This window comes from Phalacrocorax aristotelis, chromosome 2 (assembly GCF_949628215.1).
Source record: "Phalacrocorax aristotelis chromosome 2, bGulAri2.1, whole genome shotgun sequence".
NCBI lineage: Eukaryota > Metazoa > Chordata > Aves > Suliformes > Phalacrocoracidae > Phalacrocorax > Phalacrocorax aristotelis.
This window is the reverse complement of record NC_134277.1, coordinates 43,877,662-43,901,709: the sequence shown is the minus strand read 5'-3', so window position 1 is coordinate 43,901,709 and position 24,048 is coordinate 43,877,662. Positions and strand designations below refer to the sequence as shown.

General features: G+C 35.9%; 1 protein-coding gene across 1 annotated transcript in view; it reads left to right on the top strand.

Moving 5' to 3' along the window:
* Nucleotides 1-153: 153 nt before the first annotated feature.
* Nucleotides 154-24,048, top strand: part of NEK10 (NIMA related kinase 10) — a 96,556-nt gene continuing 72,661 nt past the window's right edge. The window contains exons 1-18 of the mRNA XM_075083273.1: nucleotides 154-259; nucleotides 581-641; nucleotides 1,660-1,790; nucleotides 2,280-2,378; nucleotides 5,146-5,230; nucleotides 6,021-6,062; nucleotides 8,803-8,881; nucleotides 9,236-9,303; nucleotides 10,375-10,454; nucleotides 11,617-11,703; nucleotides 13,119-13,343; nucleotides 13,834-13,973; nucleotides 15,625-15,686; nucleotides 17,927-18,004; nucleotides 20,885-20,949; nucleotides 22,331-22,433; nucleotides 22,545-22,673; nucleotides 23,230-23,367. Of these exons, the coding sequence (XP_074939374.1) occupies nucleotides 186-259; nucleotides 581-641; nucleotides 1,660-1,790; nucleotides 2,280-2,378; nucleotides 5,146-5,230; nucleotides 6,021-6,062; nucleotides 8,803-8,881; nucleotides 9,236-9,303; nucleotides 10,375-10,454; nucleotides 11,617-11,703; nucleotides 13,119-13,343; nucleotides 13,834-13,973; nucleotides 15,625-15,686; nucleotides 17,927-18,004; nucleotides 20,885-20,949; nucleotides 22,331-22,433; nucleotides 22,545-22,673; nucleotides 23,230-23,367 (1,746 nt within the window). The 5' untranslated portion in view covers nucleotides 154-185. The remainder of the gene's footprint in view (nucleotides 260-580; nucleotides 642-1,659; nucleotides 1,791-2,279; nucleotides 2,379-5,145; nucleotides 5,231-6,020; nucleotides 6,063-8,802; nucleotides 8,882-9,235; nucleotides 9,304-10,374; nucleotides 10,455-11,616; nucleotides 11,704-13,118; nucleotides 13,344-13,833; nucleotides 13,974-15,624; nucleotides 15,687-17,926; nucleotides 18,005-20,884; nucleotides 20,950-22,330; nucleotides 22,434-22,544; nucleotides 22,674-23,229; nucleotides 23,368-24,048) is intronic.

Genomic DNA, 24,048 nt, shown 5'->3' with positions numbered 1-24,048 from the left:
TACAGGAAATCCTCATATAATGCCTAGGGGTTCATGTTGGGAAAATGGTAGAGCTGGTTTTTTTCTTAAAATGTCATCAGTTGGTTCTGTAAGTAAATATTTGTTGCCTTTGTTGCAATGATATAATTCTATCTATCTGTTTTTAAGGAAATGAGTTTTTAGCCATCTGATAATAGTTACACACAATGCCCTATCAGGACAAAAAGTTGAAGAGCACAGAAAAAGGAACAGACAAAAATCCTCATGGGACCTCTATGAGGTATAGTATCTGATGTCTTTCTTTGAACTGCAGCAGGACCCGTGTGGAATTTGCACTAGCTGCCAAAGCAGACTGCTTTAATTTGAAATGCAGTATAAACATGACAACTGTTACTCTGGTCACAAAGTTTATTTACACCTTTGTTGATTTAACACATTCTGGAGAAGCTATAAATTCTTCTCTATGCAAAATGGGGACACTCGGCAACACCAGAAAACTTTATTTTCTGTCAGTAGCATTGTTGCTTGTTGACCTTTGCTCTTAAAAGTACTTTTATGTAACAATTAACACATATATTTATGATATTGTGTTTTATCCTAGGGATTATTCTGATCTTAAAAGACTTCAGTCTCTCTTAAATATTCAGTCGAGCAACCAACAGGTATTTTTCAATAACTATTACTTTTAAATAACTATTAAGCATGCTGTAGAATTATATAATTATAAGTAATGGCAATTATGGATTGTGGCAGATACTTAGGATATTGTGTTCCATTATGATTAAACATGTTAGCAAAACCTGCTGTAGCAGATGTGGCATCACTTTTAAAATAATATTTATTTAATTATTTTTATCAGTGCATATAGTCAAGTAGCCTAACAGATTTTTCTTCCATGCTGCTCCACAGTGTCATGAGAAGGTAGGCTTAGAGTTGTATTACTTACAATATTATGAAGAGTGGTAAAAAATATAAAATTTAAAAAAATCAGCATTTTAACCTTAAACAATTTGTCTCTGGAGGAAAACACTTCAGCTAAAAATCGTCAGGGCATAAATATCAATGCATGAATCTTATAGGACACAGTAAAATCTCCTTTACCTCAAGTCACTTGGTAAAGCTTGTGTTTGCCATTTGAAGCAAAGAAACCCAACACATGATGATAGGTATGAGTCCTTGGAATGCCAGAACAAATTTTCCTGTTCTATTCCATAAAACTATATGACAAAATGACTTGGGGAATCATCCATGAGAGGTAGGAGTCATGCACTCCCTTCCTGGATAGAGCCGTGGACTTGCTTCTGAGCCAAAAACTGAAACATGGGAGTTCTACAGTCTAAAAAGAATATGAAGGTTGTGCAACTGTAGAATTGGGACAGGTAAGGAGCATAGATAATGAGCATGTGTTGCAGATTCTATTGAGCTTTACTATTATAAATTTTAAGATGCTGTTCTTCACATTTTATATACCTCCATTTACTTGTTTTCCAGCTTTGCTTTACATCAGTTTTCTACCACATCAGTTTTGTTTTGCATGGGGTGTGTGTATATCTTATAATGGCAGATGATAGGTCCAAAGTTCAAGTCAGAACTTGAGAAAAGGTACTTTTGCTTGATAATATTCTTATAGAACTTAAGATGCAGTGTTTGACTAATGAGTACTATCCCTTTACTCCTTAGCTTCCAGCTATACGTTTTGGAAGTGGTCAAACCAGTGTGACAAGAGCTCAGCAAAATGTCAAAAGCAATGAACAAAAACCCTGTGGTCAATGGCAAGAACTAGCAGAAGCTGTTGAGCTTGAAAACTTTAGGTAAAAAAAAAAAAAGAAAAAGCTCTGAACATCTTTATGTATCTTAAGCTTCCCAAGGTGTTGAAGGCATTTACATGTTCACTTACGCCTGTTACTTGTACTTTCACATTAACCCACTATTGGACATATGAATTATATATTTTTAACTTTCTAAACCTAACTGTCAATGTTCCTGCCTTTCTAAGTTTCACACACATGTTCCCACTCAGCAGAGGGTACTGTTGAGAGTTAATATAGTCAAGCTAAATAAAGTAATTGTTTCTTTATTTGGAAAGCTTGTATTGTGCCATTGTAATAGTCCCAAATTATGCATGAGACGGACTGTTCTTCCATGTTAATGTCTGGAAATCTGACGTTGTGTTTTTCCATTGTAACTGCTGATACGACATTTCTTAATTTTTCTTGCTAAGTTTTGGCAATCTAAAATTATGTTGTGGCAAGATAATCAGCAATTCAGCATGTTTGTTTTGGTTCTTTTTTCCTTATTAGCGTGACCTACAAGAATGAGAGAAATTTTAGCAAACATCCCAAACGTGAGCTGTTTCAAGAGATCTTTACAGCTTTAGTTAAGAACAGACTTACCTGCAGGTCAGTATATTGAACATATTCGCACCCAAGAAGGGTCACTCTCTCTTGCTGTAAGCAAAGAACCAAGATGCATGGATAATGTTTCATACTGTTTCAACAACGTATACAGCATATGTGGTTTAACAATAATCCTCTGATGGAAACTGCCAGCTTCCCATCTCTGCATAATCTCAGTTTTAAACAATCACTTCTGTAATGGCTTTGAAGACCAAATGCTTGGGGTAGTGGGACGGAAAAAGGAAGGTCTGTGTATATGACAGAATTTGGATGACAGAAATTCTAACATTTGCTATGCGTCCTTAATTGTTTTTCCATATCTGGTATCTGTAATCTATGGTTTGCTTTTCTAATTTCATTTTTATTTTACTCATTTTACTTGTATTTTATGGACTGCTGCCTATAGGGAGATCGGTAGCTTTCATAAAATTCAGATGAATTGATGCTACTGTTCATATTTATTTGTATTCATGTCTATAATGGGATTAGAAAGGGATCACTTATGCTGCTCTCATTTCAGTGGGGAAGAAGTGCAAGACCTTAAAAAAATAGGGGAAATAAAAAAGGATATTTTCTGAAAAAAAGAATGTTATTTCAGGATTTCTGTTACTATACACCACTGCAATGGGTTGTATTTTTCTTTTTTTAAAGCCCAAATAAATTTTCTGAAAAATCTTAGATGGTACAGAAGCTTAAAGGAAGAATCCTAGAGCATTTAAAGGTACTAATGTGTAACTGCTAGAATTTACAGAAGTACCTAAAAACCACCAAAAAAATCACATAGTTTGCTTATACCTGTTTCAGAACTAACTGGGGAACTAGGGATCGCATATTTGATTATCTAAATAGCAGTGAGTTTAAGACAGATCATTTAAGTGATTTGTAAATCTGGTACCTCTTTCTTTGAAAGTGAACTTTATCATTTCAGTGCCCACCGGTGGGATGTTAGTGGCTCAGCTTAATTCACCAAAAATCTAAGAATAACTTGCATTGTGTCTTCCCAAGTTCTATTTTTATGTGCCATACCTAGCTCATGTTTTGGTTTTTGTTTTGTTTGGTACTTGTTGTTGATGACGATATAGCAAAACCAGCCTTGTATTATAAATGAAAGCAACCAGGTAAGGTTAATGAAAGGAGCATATATTGCTAGGTGTGTAAAACCCATGACATAAATGCAGTTACAAAGGTGATTTAGTTGCCCTTTATAAATATTTTACTATGGCTGCCATGGTGTCCTCTCTTTGGAACTACTGCCATTGCATTGTGTCAGAGTCTTAGAAACTGTCACCCTCACCTGTTATTACATACTTTTGCTGGCATAACTGTGTTGGTTGGGGCACAAGAAAAAAATCACACCCACTTACTGGCATCACTGTGTCAGCAGAAGTTGTGACTGGAGGTAGTTCCATTGACAAGAAAGCTGTGATCAGCTTAGCTTAAGTAGTGTGGATGACGAGTTTAGGTAAGCAGGCAGAAAAAAATCCTGCTGGAATATACTGGATATATACTCAGGTATCTGACGATGAGTATTATAAATTAAACTATAGTAGAAGAAGCCCTCAGGTGTTAATGAGGCCTAGAGAATTACTGTCCGTCCTTGGAAGTGTGACAAATCCGTTGTTCATCCGTTAGGTGAAGAAACTAACTTCTGTTGAGTCAAAGCTTTTTGAAAGAATAACTTTGTAGAACCACTGTGATAATGATCTTCAGGCCACTTTAAAATCTGACCTACAAATTCTGCCTACCAGTATATGGTTGCTGTTTTCTTTCCATGAAAGTTTTGTGATGTTCTGAAGTGGCCAATTATGGAAGGAAGAATAATAAAAAATAGTATTACTTTGGGCAGAATATTGGCATAGAAGGGCTGAGATTTTGTTAGTATCTATTTGAAAAACATTTATTTTTATCAAAATATTTTTAGCCATTGGTGTTGTTCCCAACTGCAAATGATAAAAAGGGAAGAGAACTGCCATGTCTCATAAACTTCTTCTGTTCCTTGGAAACTTGCCCAGATACTACAACAAAAAAACCACCACCGCAAAGATGTCCAATTCTGGGTTTATTTTAAATAGGAAAATGGGGATATATACCTTCAACAGACAATGGAAATAGTGATTCTATTACTGGTATTTTATGCAGGATTACTGCCCCTGGATACTTTTTGCAAATCTGAGTTGTGTTTTCTGCCACGTGTTTGCTGGGAAATTGTATGGACAGATATAAAAGAGGAATTTCCTTTATCAGGCACACTTAAACTAAATAACAAATTATTCCAAGGACTAATGGCATTAGAGTTTTTAAAACCGAGGATAGATTATGCTAATTCAAAAATTATTTCAAATCTGGCTATTTTTACTTCTGTAGCACCCATGTGGTTTTTAAAAATATTTTTGTGTAAGTGTGTTTTGTGCACTGAAGTTTGATATGTGGTTTCTCAGTGATTTTGCTCTTCTGGGCCTTGATGCAAATACTTAAAATAAGTTTATATCAAAGCATGATCAGTTTGTGCTTAGAGATAAGCATGTACTGTTCTGCATCAGTTCAGTGATAAGTGATGGCTGGCAACGCTCATGTAATGAATCAATTTATTTAAAGCTGTTACTATATTTGAACATAAATGTTATTAAAAGTTCCATAGTATAGTATGTTGTACAGCTGTTGTAGGTCACTAATCTTCTAGTCAATTGATTCCTGAATCAAAGTGTTTCATCCAAGTGTTTTAACATATTTTTATTGTATTTGGTTTATGTTTTGAATATCTCTTTTACAGGGAGTGGGTTAATCAAGCTCCGTCCATCCATTTTCTTAGAGTATTAATCTGCCTTAGGTTACTAATAAGGGATCCATGCTATCAGGTCAGTATGTCAAAATACTGTATCTTGTATGCATAAGAGAATGCATATAAGCATCATACATATGAGTTGTCATGAAGCATGTGTATAAAAATGTGCATTCTTATTGATGCATACTTATGCATACTTATTAGATGCATACTTATTATATGTAAGTACCTATGTACCTATGTGTAGGTGAAGATGCTATTTGCAAACAGATGCCAAGAGAGTGAATTTGCACTGTTACTGCATAACTTGCTCAGTTTCTGGAATTTCTTATGTAGTGTCTGTTGTTGCTAACCCTAAAAAAGAACCTGTAAATCTCCATAACAGATGGCTCGGTCGTTGCTCCCAGCCCTAGACTCCGTACCTGACATTAGCACATGGATGTGTAGAATTCCCATAATGTAGTAAGTGAAGGAAACTGAAGGCTGCCTATTCCTCCTAGCAGCCCAATGCTCTGAACTACAAACAACTAGCTTTTAATTTTATTCTGGCTATTATAGTTGCTATTCATAGGACTAAGCCTCAGACATCTGTTAAGATATTTGGGTTTGTGTATTTCTTTTCTATGTGTTCCAAAGCTTAAACTGTTTTTCCAGTTTTCGAACCTTTAAAATTTCACTTCTGTGTTTTTATTTGTCTTCTAATTATAAATAATTCTGAATTCTGGAGATGCTAAGCGTCTTTGGAATCCATTGACTTTGACAACTGGAGTTAAGGTTTCTACACATTCATAACAAACAGTATTTATATTCTAATGTTTTCTGTATTTTGACTCAATTTTTAAAATTTTAAAATTTTCTTTTAGGAAATGCTCCACAGCTTGGGCGGGATTGAAAATCTAGCTCAGGTAGCATTCCTCATAGTACCTTTGTTCATTATGTTGCATGTCAGTTTATTATGATAAGGATGAAATACACTGTAAATAGCAGCGTACATATAGTCTTGGTTTATGGAAAAAAGCGAGTCTGTTCCTCTGTTTGCCCATAAGCAGTTGGTGTGGATTTTTTCACTAGTGCACAAAGCAGCTCTCCTCATATTTTAGCAGCATTTAACCCAGGACTTCTAGTTAGGAGGTTTAACAAATGCCACCTGAAGTGGGAGGAGGATTAAAAAAGTCAGCACAGTTGGTTCAGTCAAAAGAAACTGTAGACTTTTGAAGGAAGATGAGTAAAGTCACCTTGAACTGTAGCAAGTGACTTTTCAAAGGTAAAAGCATAGTGATAGAACATTAAACAGGTTTAAACTTGGGGACTAAAGTATATTTGCATTACAAAACGTTGATAGCTGACTGCTTTTGTTGTACAATTGTTGTACGATAATTGTATTGTTATTGCTCTGTGTTAATGCTGCTTTACTCCTGGGTTTTTAATATTTGTTCATCAGTGCCAATTTAGCAGTAAGATATGACATATCTTGAATATCTTTGAAGTTGTTGGCAGTTTGCTTTCTAGAAAAAAAATCAGAATTTTAATGACAAATATATCTTTATCGAATGCAGTCATCGTTCATGAATATTTGTAGAGCCACCTGTAGTTCAAAGAACCAGTAGTGTGCTATTAGCCCATTGGTCAGTCAAGTGTTTGAAATGTCCCTAAAATTTCTGGAGTTAAAGATTGTTTCTAATGGATACCATGGAATCATAGAAAGTCCTAAGTTGGAAGGGACCCACAAGGATCATCAAGCCCAACTCCTGTCCCTGCACAGGACAGCCCCAAGTTCACACCATGTGTCTGAGGGTGTTGTCCAAGTGCTTCTTGAATAGCGTCAGAATGGGCGCCATGACCTTATCGCTCTCTACAACTACCTGAAAGGAGGTTGCAGCGAGGCGGGGGTCCATCTCTTCTCCCTCGTAACAAGCGATAGGATGAGAGGAAATGGCCTCAAGCTGGCAAAGGGGAAGTTTAGGTTGCACATTAGGAAAAACTTCTTCACTGAAAGGGTTGTCAAACATTGGAACAGGCTGCCCAGGGAGGTGGTTGAGTCTCCATCCCTGGAGGTATTTAAAAGAAGGCTAGACGTGGTGCTTGAGGATATGGTTTAGTGGTGGACTTGGCAGTGATAGGTTAGCGGTTGGACTCGATGATCTTAAGGGTCTTTTCCAACCTTAATGATTCTATGATTATGTGACTGCCTCCCTGAGGAACCTGTTCACCCTTCACCCTTTGGGTGAAGAAGCTTTTCCTAATATCCAACCTAAACCTCCCCTGGCACATCTTCCTGCTATTCCCTCGGGTTCTAATATGATACCCACAGGAACTGCTTGGCATTTTCCAGTGTTGTATGTCATTAATGCGTAGCCCTACTTTTTGAGGAGCTTGGACAGTGAAAAGCCTCCTGAAACGTTGGCAACGTCTGCAAGCAGAATCTTCTGGGGCAGGCATCCTAACTGTATAATTGATAATAATTTTTACTATGCATGTGTTGCTGGCATAGAGAATTTAAAAAGTCATGAGATGCAATTTTTATGATTTCTGAGCTTCTGCAGAACTTAATCTTTTTTGTCCTTTGCAGCAAGATAAAATTGTTAAATGGATTTCTAGCACTCTGAAACGCAGTTTGAAAAAAGTTATAGCTGAGACTTTCAAAAATTCCTCAGAAATTTGGAAGGTGGCAGTAATTTCAAGGTGAATTGTGCATCCAAATCACAAGTCTAAAGTCCTCCATTAGACTATTTTATACACCATTAAAACCACATTTTTTCTTTTTTTTGCGTAGTTTCAGATAAAAAGCTGTTCTCATTTTAAAGTGTTTTGGGGTGTTTTAGTAGAAAACTAATAAAATTATTATTGCTATTATTACTTTGCATTATTTGTGTCCTCCTCATGTGACTTTTCTTTCTAAATTGTGTGCTAATACTGTAGTTCTAGCCTGTCTGTACCATCTGCTTGAAACTGCTGTAGTTTCCCTATACAGTGTTCTGGAAATTTCAAAATGCCACCATATGTAAGACTGATATACAAGTGATGCTATGAACCATATAATGATTTTTTGTGCTAACAAATATTACATCCTTGTGATAGTTCTCATTTTCTGGAAAAATATGTTTAACCAGATAATTATTAGGGTTGTTAAAAAAGATTGACCACCTTTCCCACCAGTTGTCTATGTCCAAAAAAACCCCAACCCAAATCCCCCCTGCAGTTGTGTAGGTTTTGTAGAGTCTGAGCCTGTCAGCTGTGTGGACTGAATATCCATCTGGTTGTTCCAAACAGTGGCCAATAGTAGGTGCTGAGGTTTGAGAGCAGAAAACATGAAGTCGTAATTCCCTAGAAAATGCTTACCAACATCTACCAGCTTGCAAAGAAGGGAATTTTGGCCCTAAAAGTAGTTGTTGTTGTATTTGATAGTCTTCAGTGAGTTTTCCGTGTGGAATTTTACACTTGCTTTTTTTAAATTGTTATGCTTCCAAGATCTCTTCTGTTCCTTCACAAGTTTTACAGCAAAAGTATGTGGGATGGTGCAGATGCACCTTTTCCGTGAAACCAGTGCACCACCTACAGGCTATTTCTGTGCATAACACTCTACGTTTATGAATTCTTAAAACTATTTTTAATGGTATCCTTCATTCCCCCCACCCCCCCTTGTAGTATATGGAAACAGTAGCAAATGGCTATCTTGATTATGGAGAAGAGCAGCATAATGCAGACAAGCTGGTCAACGTGACATGTAAGTGTTATAGCTGATAACAAAAATTATAAGGGCGCTTAGAAGTTTTTGTGTGAGGCTTAAAATGTTAATACCTGAGGTGGTCATTTAAGTAAGATATTACTAGATTCACCGTAGTCATCATCATACAAGTGAAAACTGAAATTGCTGTGGAGAAGCACATCTTGGTTTTGTACATAAGTAGTATTTCGTTAAGAAATTAATACCTCTTTAGGCACTGAAATAACAGAGTAAAATGAACGAGTCACGGTTCAAAGAGAGATTGTGCAGTGTCTTGCTTTATTTTATGATTAGTAAAATGAAAAATATTAAGTGGTAAAGCTTCAATTTATATGACTTCCTTTGTTTCCATAGACATTTTCCAGAAGCTTGCTGCCGTTAAAGGTCAAAGAGAATGGGTTATAGCAAGTGGAGCACATAAAGTAAGTGCTTTATAAAATTGCTGATTATAACCAATTAGCTACTTAACTGAATGACTTACGCTTTTCAGATGTGATCTAGGTGGGAGTAAATTCCTTATCTTGTCAAGCTTGTAAAGTAAGGTAATCTCGGCTCTGTGTTTTACAGATGTATTTGTAGTATCATCAAAACTGTTTCTTATATGTAAGGTAAGTGGCCTTATGCATGGTTATTAGTTGTTTGAGATAAATAGGTCTTAAATGTTTGGACCAAACTAATTTGTATAAAAATTACTACTCCTGTTTATACTGTCCTGAGCTACATGTTACTATGATATAAATTGGTTTATATGTTTTTTAATATAAATATATTTTTATTTATATTTGTATATAAATTTCTGATATGACTTTTCACTTATAAAGTATTCTGTGTCTAAATGGAGCGGTGTCAACCGAGACATCCTTTGCTATACATTACTATATATATACATTGCTATACATCTAAGGATCTGTACTTAACCACTGCTGATTTATGGCCAAACTCAGAAACAGTAGATCAAGATCAGTATAACTAGTGCTTTGTGATTCTATTATGCTGCTGTAAAACATTGGCAATTATGATCAGAGAGTATCAGACAACATATTTTTAGAGAAGCTAGACAAACATGGAATTCACATTGATATAAATCTTTAACAGAATATATACAGGGCCTTAAATGACATTCTGCATTGCTTAAATATAAGCTGAAAATCAAGGCCTCCTGAAGCAAAAAGTTGATTTAGAACTCTGAAGTGTTTTACACAGGAGCAGATTTTTACAATGGTATATTAAGTTGGACAGATTCTTTAACGGTCAAGAGAGATGCTAACTGCAGTTTGAGAAGAAATGTCCTTGCTTGCCCTAAGACTGGGTGTACTCTAAGACTTCAAATGTGTACTTAAGGTGGATTTTAAATGTGCCTAAGACTTTTAGTGTATTGTGTAAAGGATTTTGTATGTTAATTTTGACTTTTCAATAAATAACTATATACGTGTTTGAGTCATAAAAGAAAATAACCAATCTATATTTATCTTGTTTTGTGTTTCCTTTTCCAGACCTTAGTAAATTTGTTATCTGCCAGAGACAGCAGTGTGCTTTTGGGTGCCCTCCTTGCTCTGACTAGTCTAGCAGAAAGGTAGGTTCAACTTAATGTGCTGTAGTTCACAATAAGCATTTTAATGTTATCTCTTGACACAGCATTAAAACTGCTGTTTATGAGAAGACTACAGTTTTTCAAAATGAGGCCTTGTTTTGTGGAGGTCTACGAGGTATGCTTAGTTTCTGCTGCTTTACTATAAAATTAAGTAGACGCTTTGGTCCTTGCAGCAGACTTCTTTCTCATGCGGAGAACTTTGCAAGACTGGAGTCATAGAATCTCTCTTTGCAATCCCTATGCAGGATTCTGTAATTCTTACTGACTTCCTGCATATAGAAATCTTTTGTGCTGAGCTCAATGTAACAGTGCTTCACAATAACCAGGAACAATATTGCTCAGTGTAGTAAATAATGAATGCATATACTCAAATCCATGTGTGTATATATCCTCTCTTCGCTAACAACTCTCTTAAAATAAGACATTTTTTCCTGGTGTGGAGATAAAAAAAAGAAAAGGAAGATACAGCACCTTTCATTCTTCATAGTTTTATAGATGAAAAGCTGCTGCTTTTGCATTACTGTTCTGCTGACTTCCAGAGTTGTGTAATAACTTTATCTTCTAAATGAAAATTGTAAGGAAAATTGTAAAACTGAAGAAACCAGATACAATTCAATGAGATCAGTAGAAATTTATTGACTAAGATTTCTCTGGATTTTCTCTTTCCCAAATTCCTTTCATTCTATTTCAGTTAAATTTTTTTTAATATCAGTATTAATTTAAATGATGTTATACATACATTTTCAACTTCCATTTAACTTTCTTCACAGAATTAAATGTGTTAAATTTGAACTGGGCAAGAAAGTCTTTGGAGTATATTACAAATGCTTATGGAAATTATATTTGATTCTAAAAATATACCTTATTTGCTCAATTTATAGTATGAAGAAAATTAAATACTCTTGTGTCTTTACTTTTATACCTTCACACTTCTTTTGTACTGGGAAAATTGGAAATTTTTGCAGTGTCAATCTTGACTCATATTTTTGTGGCTTTAAATATTTGTGTGCCCTGTATAATATTATTCCTGAAGACTTGAGGAAAAAAAAATTGGTCAAATGTATAAGGAGAGAGCTAAAGAGCAATGTGTGTTTTTTTCATATAATTTAATTTGATATAAATGCTAGGAATAATCAATTTGTAGTCCAGAATGTAGGGAGAAGATAAGTGAGCTCACCATTGTTGAGAACTTGCTGGTGATATTACATGAATACGATTTGCTTTCTAAAAGGTGAGACTTCGCTTGTAGATTGTGTTAAAATATTTTTTTTTAATTTTTCATTTAGGTACATGTTAGAGCAATTAGATAATATGCTGCTTTAATAGACTCAAGGTAAAGTTCTGATACCTATGTATTTTCAGTCAGATATTGATAGAGCAGACTCTTTTCTAGCAGTTTCATTACAAGCTGTCTCCTCTCTCTCCAGCGATGGCCTGCAGCGTGGTGCGAATAAATTGCAATGTTAACATACAGTGATAGCAATTGCTTTTCTTGGTGCGTCTTCTCTTTGCTTCTCGCAGACCCAAGTGGTTAGATGGAAAGTGCGCTGAACTCTGGCAGTTCCTGGGATGCCCAATATAAACTAGTGAAAAACTGCAAGAAATATAGCTGTTGGAGTTTATGCTAGAGGCTGGGTCAGACCCCATATCCCTTCAGTCAGAAAATCTTAAAGGTTCCTTCAGTTCTTTAAATGTCCTTTTGTCTCAGCAAAGCCTGCTAGTTGAGCCTAGTATATCTGCATTTCAGTAAGAAACCAAAAGACTCTCAAATTTGATGATATGTCAATTATCCTATGACATTTAGAATTCTGAAGAGATTTTTTAAATTTCATGCTTAATTATTTCACACATGTAAATTGTTATACATATGATCAAAGATAAAGAAGTTGAATATACCAAAAGATTTTATTTAGACTCTGAGTTTGAAAGTATTTAGATTATGCATAAACCAAAAGTTTGTAATAAAAACCGGTATTTGAATGTAGACAGGGTGCTGATGAAGTACAGTGCTAGTTAAGAATAATTTTCAATTCAGATATGAATCTGAATTCATACATTTCCTCACACACATGCAGCTTTTTTTTCTTCAAGTGGGAATAGAAACCCCTAACCATATTTTATATGGAAAGTCCACCTTAATTGGAGTGAAGTTAATGAAAATCTTGTATAAACCTTTTAAATGATATATCCAATCCCTTTTGTAAACATAATATTCAAACCATACTGGAGAAGAATCACGATTATTTGTGGAGTTATTCTAATTCCACAGATGGACTTTAAAAGGTCATGCAGACAGTGCTACTTGTAGTACTAATGCCATTAACAAGAAGGTGGTACCACACACGACTGCAGCCTGCTTGGCCACCCCCATACACGGCATACATGGCTGTGTATGCTTGGCTGCCTATGCTGACAGTCAAACTCAATGTTAATATAATTTCATCCCTTGTGCAAATTTGGACCACCTTCTTTTTTTTTTTCTTTGTTTAAAACAATGACTTTAAGCAGTTTTCTTGAATTTCTTGTTTTTTATAAAAGGTCTCTGTTCTTTCTTAAACATTTGCAGGTTTTTTCCTCTTTGCTAACTGACAATACAAAATAATGATGGAGTCATAGTTAAAATTTCTTGCTGATTTTTTTTTTTAGGCTCACAGCAGAGTTGCTACGTCTCCTCTGTGCAGAGTCACAAGTCAAAGAGCAAATAAAAATGTACGAAGGAGTTCCAGTCTTGCTCAGTTTACTCCATTCTGATCATATCAAACTTCTATGGAGTGTAGTTTGGATTCTGGTCCAGGTTTGTGAAGACCCTGAGACTAGTGTGGAAATCCGAATTTGGGGTGGAATCGAGCAGCTCCTTCATATATTACAGGGGTAGGTTTTCAGTCCTCAGCATTGTGGCAGTTACATGAGACTCTTTCATAATTTAAGATACATTTGACCAAGCCCTATTTTATCAAATAGCATCTTTGTTTTGTTCAGCTGTATATGATGTTTGCAGAAGTTAGAAGGCTATTTAGACCATAATGAATAAGCTGTATTTTTTTCAGCTATGCGTATTTCATTGTAATCTTAAGGTGTTTTTCATAATTTCAGCGTATCAACTAAATAATGAATAGATTATAAATACATCATTGCTGTCTACTTCATTTTCCTATTAATCAGACATCTATTTAGTGAGCTAGTATTGTGAATATAATTGATGAAGGTAGTAAAGGAATTTTCTGTTTAAAGGCTTGTTTGCTTTTTCAGTGTATTAGCTAATTCAGCGAAAAACATACAAATTTTCAGAACATCAGAAATGGTTAATAAACATACGTTAAGCCTTTTTTTTTTGACACTGCAATTTGATTTCCCCGCCCAGGGAAAGAAATCTTGTTTCTGATCGCTCTTCAGTTGGAAGTTTATCTAGTGCGAATGCGGCAGGGAGAATCCAACATATTAATTTGTCAGATGATCTGAGTCCTGATGAGATACAAGAAAATACTTTCTCACTTCAAGCAGGTAGGCTTGTAAGGCCTAATCCTCTGTTATGTGTTTACTTACACTTGCGCAAAGGGATTCAAAATATTTAAAAATTGAAATTGTGAACTTTTATACCTGCTTCAGGGAGTGGGAGCACCAAGTCAGCTGTGTTTGTTTCAAAATGTGTAATACCAGCACGTTATTTTCAAAAAGCACACTTTTTTTTAGAAAGAAGCAAAGGATAAGCTATTAACTACGTGGGAATTATATATATTTCTTCCACCTGTAAAAACATCTCAAAGACAAATTTTTTTACTTTGTTTTTAGATTGAGATTATTTTTATTTCATCATATTTTTCCCTCTATGCAAATTTACTATGGTAGATCAATCGTGAATTGGTTATGATGAAAGCCTTTCAAAGTGGTATTTTAAAGACTACCAGTCGGGCAAGGGTTCCTCAGTAGTTATGGAGAGAATCCCTTTTAGAGGAGATTTCTCAATAGCATGTCAACTATCCATTCTGAAATGCCATCCGGAGGATCATGCCTTTTTCCAGTTACTATACAAGGAAAATACAAAATATCCTTACTAGGATTACATGAGCCTTTGCAGTATCTTCCTGAAACCTGTAACATAATACGCAAGTTATTTTGAATACTTTATCATGAGTGTTACCTCTGAAGAGCTGGTAATGTGAAATAAATTGCAGTACCAAAAGTACTGCCAGTGCAATATTGCAGTGTATTTCTGGGTTACTTCTGCCTTCCTTAAGGACTCCTAAGAAAGAGTAAGCACTGAGCCTACAGAGGTCCTTTTTAGTTCTGACCGAGTACTTGTTTATGTTTTTCGCCTTCTGTATTGCATATGGATGGCAAGGTTTTGTTAGCAGGGGGCCTGCAGAGGTGGCTTCTGTGGGAAGAGGTAAGGGATTGCCGTGTGCTGGACACAGCTGGTTCCGCTGGCTTCACAACAGACCCACTGCTTGGCAAAGCTAAGTGAAGCTGGTGGTGCATCTGTTAACACATGATTCAGAAACGGCAAAAATGTGGGTGAGCAGAGAAGAAAAAAAAAAAAAAGGGAGTAAGAAACAGCAGCGCAAACACCAAGGTCAGAGAAGGAGGCGGAGGAGGTGCTTTAGGCACCAGAGCAGCGATTCCCCTGCAGCCCATGGGAGAGACCTCAGTGGAGCAGGTATTCACACTGCAGTGTGTGGAGAGGACCCACGCTGGAGCAGGGGAAAAGTAGAAAGGAGCAGCAGAGTGGAACTGTTATGTACTGACAGTAACATTCACCCACCACTCCCCAGCGCTGCTGGGGTAGAGGAGTCGGGAGTCAAGGAGTGAAGATGAGTCGGAGCGGGGGGGAATGATGGTGTGGGGGAAAGGTGTTGTTTTAATTTTTGTCTTTGTTTTTTTTGCTATCAAAATCTATTTTAATTAGCAACAAATTAAATTATTTTTCCCCAAGTCAAGTCTGTTTTGCCTGTGATGGTAGCTGGTAAGCAATCTCCTTGTCTTTATCTTGACCCATAGGCTTTTCCATCCTGTTTTCTTCCTCTGACCTGTTAAGGAGGTGGAGGGAATGAGCAGCTGGATGGGCATTTGTCCCTTAGCTAATGTTAACCCACCAGACTATCTGAATATCTTTATAAATCTGGCCCTAAATGTTACATCTGAATTTTTATTCTAGCTTGTTGTGCTGCAATTACTGAACTGGTGCTCAATGAGGCTAACGCTTACCAGGTAGTACAGGTAGGAAGACTTTATTCAGTTAAGTAAGGCATCCTAGTTAAAAATTTGACTTAATTGTTCTTATTTGTCACCATAATCTAATTTAATTAATTAATAATTTAATTAACAAATAAAATGCATTTGAAAGGTATTTATATGATTTAAATATCTCTGTTTCTTTATACCTTTACACATAGAGACATATACACAAAGATATCAAATTACGCATCTAGCTGTCTGGGAGAATAAACAGCATTATTCAGACAGGGTTCATTTTGGTTTCTTTTGCCATGCTTTTGCCATATTCAAAATAGGATAGCAAATAAGAGTAATGATGGTATTCACTGAGAAATACAAATTCTGAATTTCCTAAAGTCTATTAAAACAAACTCTGTGCAGCTTAATATTGGCGTGTTGTTTCACAAACAGTTTCTCTTTTCCTTAGAGTTTGGTATTTCTGAGAACTACCTGCCACTCCATCCCCAGGGTTGTATTTCTAAACTGTATTTTAAAATGTAATATTTAAATCAGGTAGACTCTATGGTTCTGAAAACCATTGTTAAAATCCCTGGTATGTATTCCAGACATAGTAAAAAAGACAAATATTTAGGACATTAATACCAGCTAAAAGCTGTAGCCAGCTCTTACACTCTAAATATTAAGTCAGTGGTCAAAGCCTTCAAGATAGCTTAAAACCCAGCTAGAGGTATTCCTAGACGTATTGAGAGAACAGAGAGCCTTAAATATTACTGGGAAAGAAGTTAATGTATATTTCAAAACTGTTAGTTAAGAGGAAAGGAATCGAAGTAAGTCTAGAAAAAAAATTATTTTCTATGTATCTTAAGCACTAAAATAGTCAATAAACCATATTGATTTAGACAACATTTTATCTGAACAATGTAACTGCATACATTTTAGGCTGAGCTGGTTTCATCAAAGTAAAATATGATTTATTTGAATTGAATATCTTTTGAAAACAGTGTAACTCCTGGAGGACTTGGGAAATAAAAGGCTGATTTTAACAGAAAGTACTGCTTTGCTCTATCAGTACATGAGAACTGTGGTGTCAGTAAATTGCTTAAAAATTGATGGGACGATGTGCAGGTTCAAGCTTATCTTCTTCCCCCACTCATCCTGTTATAAGACAATAACCTCTCCCTTTGTCAAAACACCAGCCACTGTCCCACTTTCAGATCAGGGCATAGCTTCGCGCATGTTTATTTCAACTGGTATTCCACCCTACAACAGCCTCTGTCATTTTAAATCCTGTTCCTTTCTCTGTGCTAATATATCTTTGAATGTTGCATGGTGAACAAGATGAAGGAACTCAGGTTAAAAACAGATAGAGGGAGAGGATTTGCAGTTCCTTCGGTTACGTGCTGAGAAAGTCAGGCTAAGTGATCTCTAAAGGTTTATCTCATTCAGTGGCAAAGAACTCTTGGTTCAGGCGGTTAAGAACCATTTGCTTCTGCTGTAGCTGCCCTCTACCTGTCCATCCTATGTCCTTGTCTCAACTTACAGCCTTGATAGCAGTTTGCAGCAGTTCTGGTAGTAAGCTGGAACATGTTTATGAATCAGTGACTATACTGCACAGCCTAAAACCTTAGCTCGACTCTACCTTCATGAACAGTCTAAGGAAACATGTCAGGAACTGCAGCAGAGACTCTGCAGAGGTAGCACATATTCCCTTCAACTCTGCTAGAGAGGAAAGTAGTCTCCAACAGGGAGCTTGTCAAGTAACTGGGAGCAGTACTGTAACTATATCTACCAGCCCCTGCCTATCAAACCAACATGATGGATACATTAATGGAGGACACAAGTATGGTTACATGAAAGTGGTTACATGAAATACAGTATGGTTTTCACATAATCCAACTGAAGGCACAAACATACTCCTCAGTCTTTCCCTTCTGGTGTCTCTCCAGTTTATATTTACTGTGATGGGATTTTTGATTCCTGACAGTTCAAAATGTCCACATGGTGATGGGACATCTGTTGCTGCAATTTTCTTCACCTTTAGAGATAGAAGCATTGCTTCATTATCTGTTCGCAAGCTCTCTTTGCAGTATCAGTTTAAATGTAACAATGATTTCATTCAGATGTACGCTTAAGGTGTTTGAGCGTATAATTTAGGTGTGCAGTAGGATGTTGAGAACTTGTCAATTGGTATTAGCTTCTGATTTATCTGAAGTAGTATTGTTTTTTATTTGTGGTTTCTATGCAAAGGAGTGCTGTGAATATTGACCTTTCTCTGTTTCCAGGCAAATGGGATATATACAATAGCAAAGCTGATTTTACCAAACAAAGGAAGGAATGCTGAAAAAGCTAATTTATTACAGGTACCTCCCTTTATTATCGTTGCACGTTGAAAGCCCAAAACAGTCCCTGATAATTTTTTGATTTTAAAGTTTGCTTTAAAGGGCAGTAAAAATATCCTACTCAACGGGGAAAAAACCCACCGAAACAAAACCAGGAATAACAGATGGCCCAGGAAGTAAAAGCTAAATAGTGACTCAATTTCTGGTATTCTGTTCTGATCAACTTTGTTTCTGACACCTCATAGAGTGTAAAGGAAAGTGAGTATTTAACTTCTGATAATCTCTCCTCCATTTTTTTCAGGCTGCCCACCATCAGATCTTCTGTGTAGTGTCTTGGTCTTCATTGAAACTCACTGTAGATTTGATACTGTACTAATATCTGTTTCTTTCTGGAGCATCTTACTGTGGGTGTTAAGTAAAATACAGGAAAACATCCCATGAAGTAGAGCAAATTTAAATGTAGGATAAATATAGAGCTAGTAAGTGTAGAATGGCTTGTTTTTGCACGTCAGTGCCCCCATAAATGTACTGGTTAGTGTCAACTTAGCCTAAAAGTTATTAGTAGTAATTAATTATCTGGTAGCTCTTCTCCAGCCTCTGTGAAATGGTGTTGGTGTCTCTCTAAGCTATAGAAAAGTAGTCATCTGGGGTTCAGGGGTGAACACAACTGCTGCTGCTCCAGTTGCCTTTCTGTGGGCAAGTGTGAGGAGATCCTTGGCACAGGTGAATGCAGGCAGGATCCTGCCTCTCACCTGGTCTTTTTTCTGGCATAGCCCTACACTAACATGGCTAAATAGCTACTCAGCTATCTAAGCAGGTAGACATGCCTGGATAGCAAGGAAGGCATTTCCACACACACAAAAATTTCATTGTAGTGTCATCTCTCTTGTCACAGTTCTTCTAGAATAGTGTTGGAATGCATATTCAGTGCAGCAGGTACCTTTTGCAATGAGGTTTTATAGTGCACTTTGGCTAAATCAGCCTAAGGGTGAGGTAAATAAAAATCTTCTTAGAGGGTGTATGAAACTAACATGGAGGCTAATAAACTGGAGCATACACTCAGCACAGTTGCCCCATACAACTGTAAGGAGCTTAATTTACGCCCACTGAGATTTTTAGATTCCAGCAGAACGTGTTGGAAATAACTCACAAGAGAGGCTAAGCAACTGTAGTTGGGTTTAAGGTGAAGCCATGTGAGTTAATAATGGACTTCATGATCACATATGAAAACTAAATCTGTTTCAGTCAAACACTAATTAGTATATTTTTTTAATGAAACCTTGTTCAGATTCTCACACTGCTATCTGTATTGCTTTTATCATTATTACTGCTATGCAATATGGATGCAGCTTTTGGAATAGCCTTTTTGAATTTCATAGATTTTTCTTAGAATTCTCGCAATACTGGTCTGGTTTCTTTACTCCTCTGTTGTCTGCATTTTCAATGATTAAATTTTCAGCTTCCTTCTACCATACTACCTTAGTGATCTTACTCTATTACTTCAAGGGTGGTAGTAATATCAGTCATTTATTCTGCATATGTACCATACATAAAAATCATCATGCCTTAACTGCATATCACAAATGTTAAATGTTAATCTCAAAATACTAGTGTGAGAGACAAGTATTATTGCAATTTAAAATATCTATTTATCTCATTATTAACCTATTATTATGTCCCTTCACTGATTAGCTTTCTACAGTAAGGTCTATGTATAATCTGTAAAATGAAAAACTTTCCAGATAGCAGCTATGCCCCAGCTGGTCTGGGTTATTTTGTACAGCTAAGTTGTGACTGTGATTCTCAGTGGAATGTTGGATATCGTAACACACCATCCTTCTGTGATGGGGAGTTTACTTTGGACTAAAAAGAAACATCATCTGTAAAAGAGACAGCTTCTTAGCAGCTTTACCACACATTCCTTTTCTGTGACATTTCAAGTATCCTGCTTCCTTCAAAAGTAACATTTGGCCTTTATTTTCTTCATTTCATGTACTGTCCGTATATTGAAAGATTTTGTTTTTACATGGGGATTACTTCTGCAGTTATGACTAAGAGACAGTTACCGTTGTCTGAATAGGTATTATCACACAGGACTGTAGTTGCATTTTAGTCACTGATGCAATAAAGTAATTCTAAATTATGTTAGAGACATTTGCTATTTGCATTGTTTCAGATATCAATGCCTTATTTCTCTTTGACTTACTTTATACAGTCATCTTTCTTTGGTCAGCCATATATGTACCATATTATGGACTCCTGATAGACAGAATTAAAGATGAGTTGCATAAAAGCATACACATTAACTACCTGCCAGTAGCTGTTTTAAAAATAAACTTTCTTCAGTAGAGATCATATCAAAACTAAGGTACATAGAGATCTCTGTAAATATGATGAACTTACTATTAAAAACAAAAAAGTAGACCATTCTCTCTTTCTCACTTTTCTTTTTTTTTATTGTTCCCTGTTAGAACTTACGGTGTTCTATATTGCATTTTTCAGAAAAAATGTAAAATACTGTTTTTACTGCATCATTACAAAACCATTGATTACATTTACCTTTTTCAGCATTGGAGAAGAGAGCAGGTCTCAAATTTTGAGCTATCAGCAAGTAAAAAGAGATGATTAAGACTTAAATGTTCCTCAGCATATACTATAGCTATAGTCACTCACTTTTTTATTTTTACTTCTCTCCCCCTACCCTCTGCCTACTTTTGAAATGCAGAAGGACCTTAATATACTTTTATTTTTTTAATTATCATGTTAATAATGTAATCTATCTAGTCATTTAAATACAAAGTTTACCAATGTGTAAAGTCAAGGGGAATCCTTGATGTTTATCAGTGGCTTTCCCATTTGTCTATAAATTTGCCATTAATTTAAGTATTTTTCCTGCGGTAGTGTTATGCCTTCAGAGCCCTGAGATTTCTCTTCAGTATGGAAAGAAATCGACATATTTTTAAAAGGTATGTTAACAAAATGTTTTTGCTCCTTTAGGATGGCTTTCAGAAGTTGTCACTCCACTCAGAAAGGCATGTTTTTTACGTCATTTGTTTTCAACAAGAAGAAATAGTAATGGGCAACTTCTGTACTGTCCACAGCTACAGACAGCCATTCCTGCATTACATCAATGGCAGCCTACAAGGTTTAGACGTTCAGTTTGGGAACTTCTTTTGTATGCATGCCAGAGAACCTGGCTCTGTGGGGCTCCTTCCTCCCCCATTAATCAATGTTTTAAATATGTTGGACATAAAGCTTACTTTTATCTTGAAGATTAGCAGATGCAAGTTACAGCACTGGATAGTAGCAAGTAACTGGGAGCAGTAAATGTTTCCTCTGAGCACCCACTCCTTCACATGGGAATGACTTTGCATCAAGCTGGTTTACTTAGGAGTGTTGCTGAAAGTTTGGATCAATAAGGAGAAAATATCTTTTATCAATTACCCATTTTTACCAGTAAGATGACAGTTTCACCAGGCTGGCCACAAAGGCCATGTAAAACCTAACAGTTTAATTTGTGGGATTAGGATAGTAATCATACTTCTTAGGACGTCTGCCTGTCAGTAGTGTTTCTGTATGATTTTATTCTGTATCATAAATTACTAGAATTCTAAATGTAACTTTTGTGTTATATTTGCTTTTTAAAAAGTGGTTTTTGTAATGAAAGGGACCTACTTTGTAATTAACATTCAGGGTTGAAACTTTCAAGTTTGGAAAGTGATAAATCTGGACTGATTAGCTGTTTTTCATATTTTGCCAAATGCCTTAATTTTCTGTATTTCTACTTCTGCCAGAACTTTAAAAAGAAACAAACCTTCAGTTAAGCATGTCACTTATTAAATATTGCCTACTCTCTGTTAGCTTTTGCTTTTCTCAGTCCTTTCCATCTTATAGAGTAGACTTCTAGGACAAAAATTCTAAGATGGGTGTCGCAATTCTTTAAATGCAGACAAATGTTAATCCCATCACTTAATGCATCCATTACAAGAAGGAACTTGGATAAAGTGACAGCAAGTATAATCTAAAATATTATAAGAAAAAAATAGAAAAATTACTGGAAAGCCAGGAGGTGCATTGACTTTAAGGAGGCTTATACTTGTTTGAAGAACTGGCATTTATATTAATACTGAACCCATGGAGGCTGAAGTTTGACTTTTGAAAGGTCCTTTAACTTCTGTGTATGTAATGTTAGATGGTTAATATCCAAACTGATTAATAAAAAGTAAGTCTATTATTTAGAAGGTTCTAAAGTAAGTTGTAATAGTAAACATTGAAAAGTCTGTGCTGTAGATTAATAGCTACTGTGTACACTGTTTCTAAAATATATAAAAATTTAAACCTTTGTAGACTTTTCCCTACTGACTTGTTTGAAATCTTCATTGATATTGGACACTATGTGCGTGATATCAGTGCTTATGAAGAGTTGGTATCAAAGCTGAATTTATTAACTGTAAGTAAAAACATTCATACATACAGCTTTTAGAAGCTGTATCTTTTTCTACATTCTTAGCACAAGAAAGGCATGAAATATTTATTTATTTGTAATTTAATTTATAACCAGGAGGATGAATTGAAGCAAATTGCTGAAAGTATCGAGAGGATGAATCAGAGTAAGGCACCTACAAACCATATAGGCAATTATGCAATTTTGGAGCACCTTGGCAGTGGTGCTTTTGGAAGTGTGTATAAGGTAAACTTCCCTTTTTTATATAGTAATTCACAGGTTTGAGGGGAAGCTTCATGAAGAGGGTTTAATACCTCTTTTAGGCATTACCATCCTTTGAATTTTAGTAGGGGAATGTAGGTCTGAAAGGGCCTTTATGGATCTGGGCTTGTTGTTAGTATTTATGGTGATTTTGTTTGTCCCCTCTTGTGTTTATAAGATTAACCAGTGTATCTCTTAGGTTTCCTACTTTTACTTTAAATTCCTTTCCACAAACAGCATTTCTGTCTATTGCAAAGGCTAACAAATCTGTGTAAAACCACAGAAATTCAAGCATGTTTTATCTGAAAAGCATCACTAGGCACAGTGTTACTTCAAACACTGTGGCAAGATCAGCAGTGTACTGCTAACCTGCATTGTGGGGCTCCAGTTCTTTTCACTAATCACATCATACATGGAAAAAGCTATGATAGTAGCGTTTGTGAGACAGGTTTGGACTCTGATAACTAATCCGATAGCCATAATAATATCCTTTCTATCGCCTCCCTATATTAATTCTACAAGGGTTTTATCTTTTTCGTAGGTTAGAAAACATAATGGACAAAATCTCCTGGCAATGAAAGAAGTCAATTTACACAATCCAGCATTTGGAAAGGACAAAAAAGACAGAGACAGCAGTGTAAAGAATATTGTCTCTGAACTAACCATCATCAAAGAGCAGGTGTGTCTCATGGACTCTAGTTTCATATATGGGCATTCTGCTGTTAGCATTATTACCTGTGAGTTCTCATGTAACAGGGCTTCCAGCTGCCATTGCTATTTTTGTCTGATCAGTACAATATTGGCCCCTTTTACCTGAATGCTGTCAGAATTGGAAATCTCCTTACTGAAGTGTTAGCAGCAGTGCAAATGCTTGTTACTAAAGATTTTTTACTTTCTGTGTTGGCACTATTTTAACTTTTTTCAGGGATTCTGTAAACTAAGATTGTGATAGAAAACGCATGAGTCTCTGTTCCATTTAATGAATTCTTGGGTTTAAAGTAGAGTGAGAAGATAATTTTCAATTGCAAAAAAGACTAAAATACTAGACTGATCGTTAGTGTTCTTAGGCTAAGAAAGCCAATACTTTGATCCAGGCATAATTGCCCATCTTCAAACTTCATTTACTCTCAATTATTAAAGGGGAGAGTGGAGAGGAATCATACTGTATTATCCTCCTGGTTGCTCTAATAAAGTGCAACACTTCTCTGTGTTTGGAGTAGCAGTGAAGGTCTACTGCACTATGGTTCATAAGCAAGTTTGTGGAATCCTTTTGGAATCCTTCCTTCCAATGTATAGCTAAACATTATAAACACTGTGCCATCGGTTTAGCTATTCTAAACATCTAAATTTCTTTCCTCAT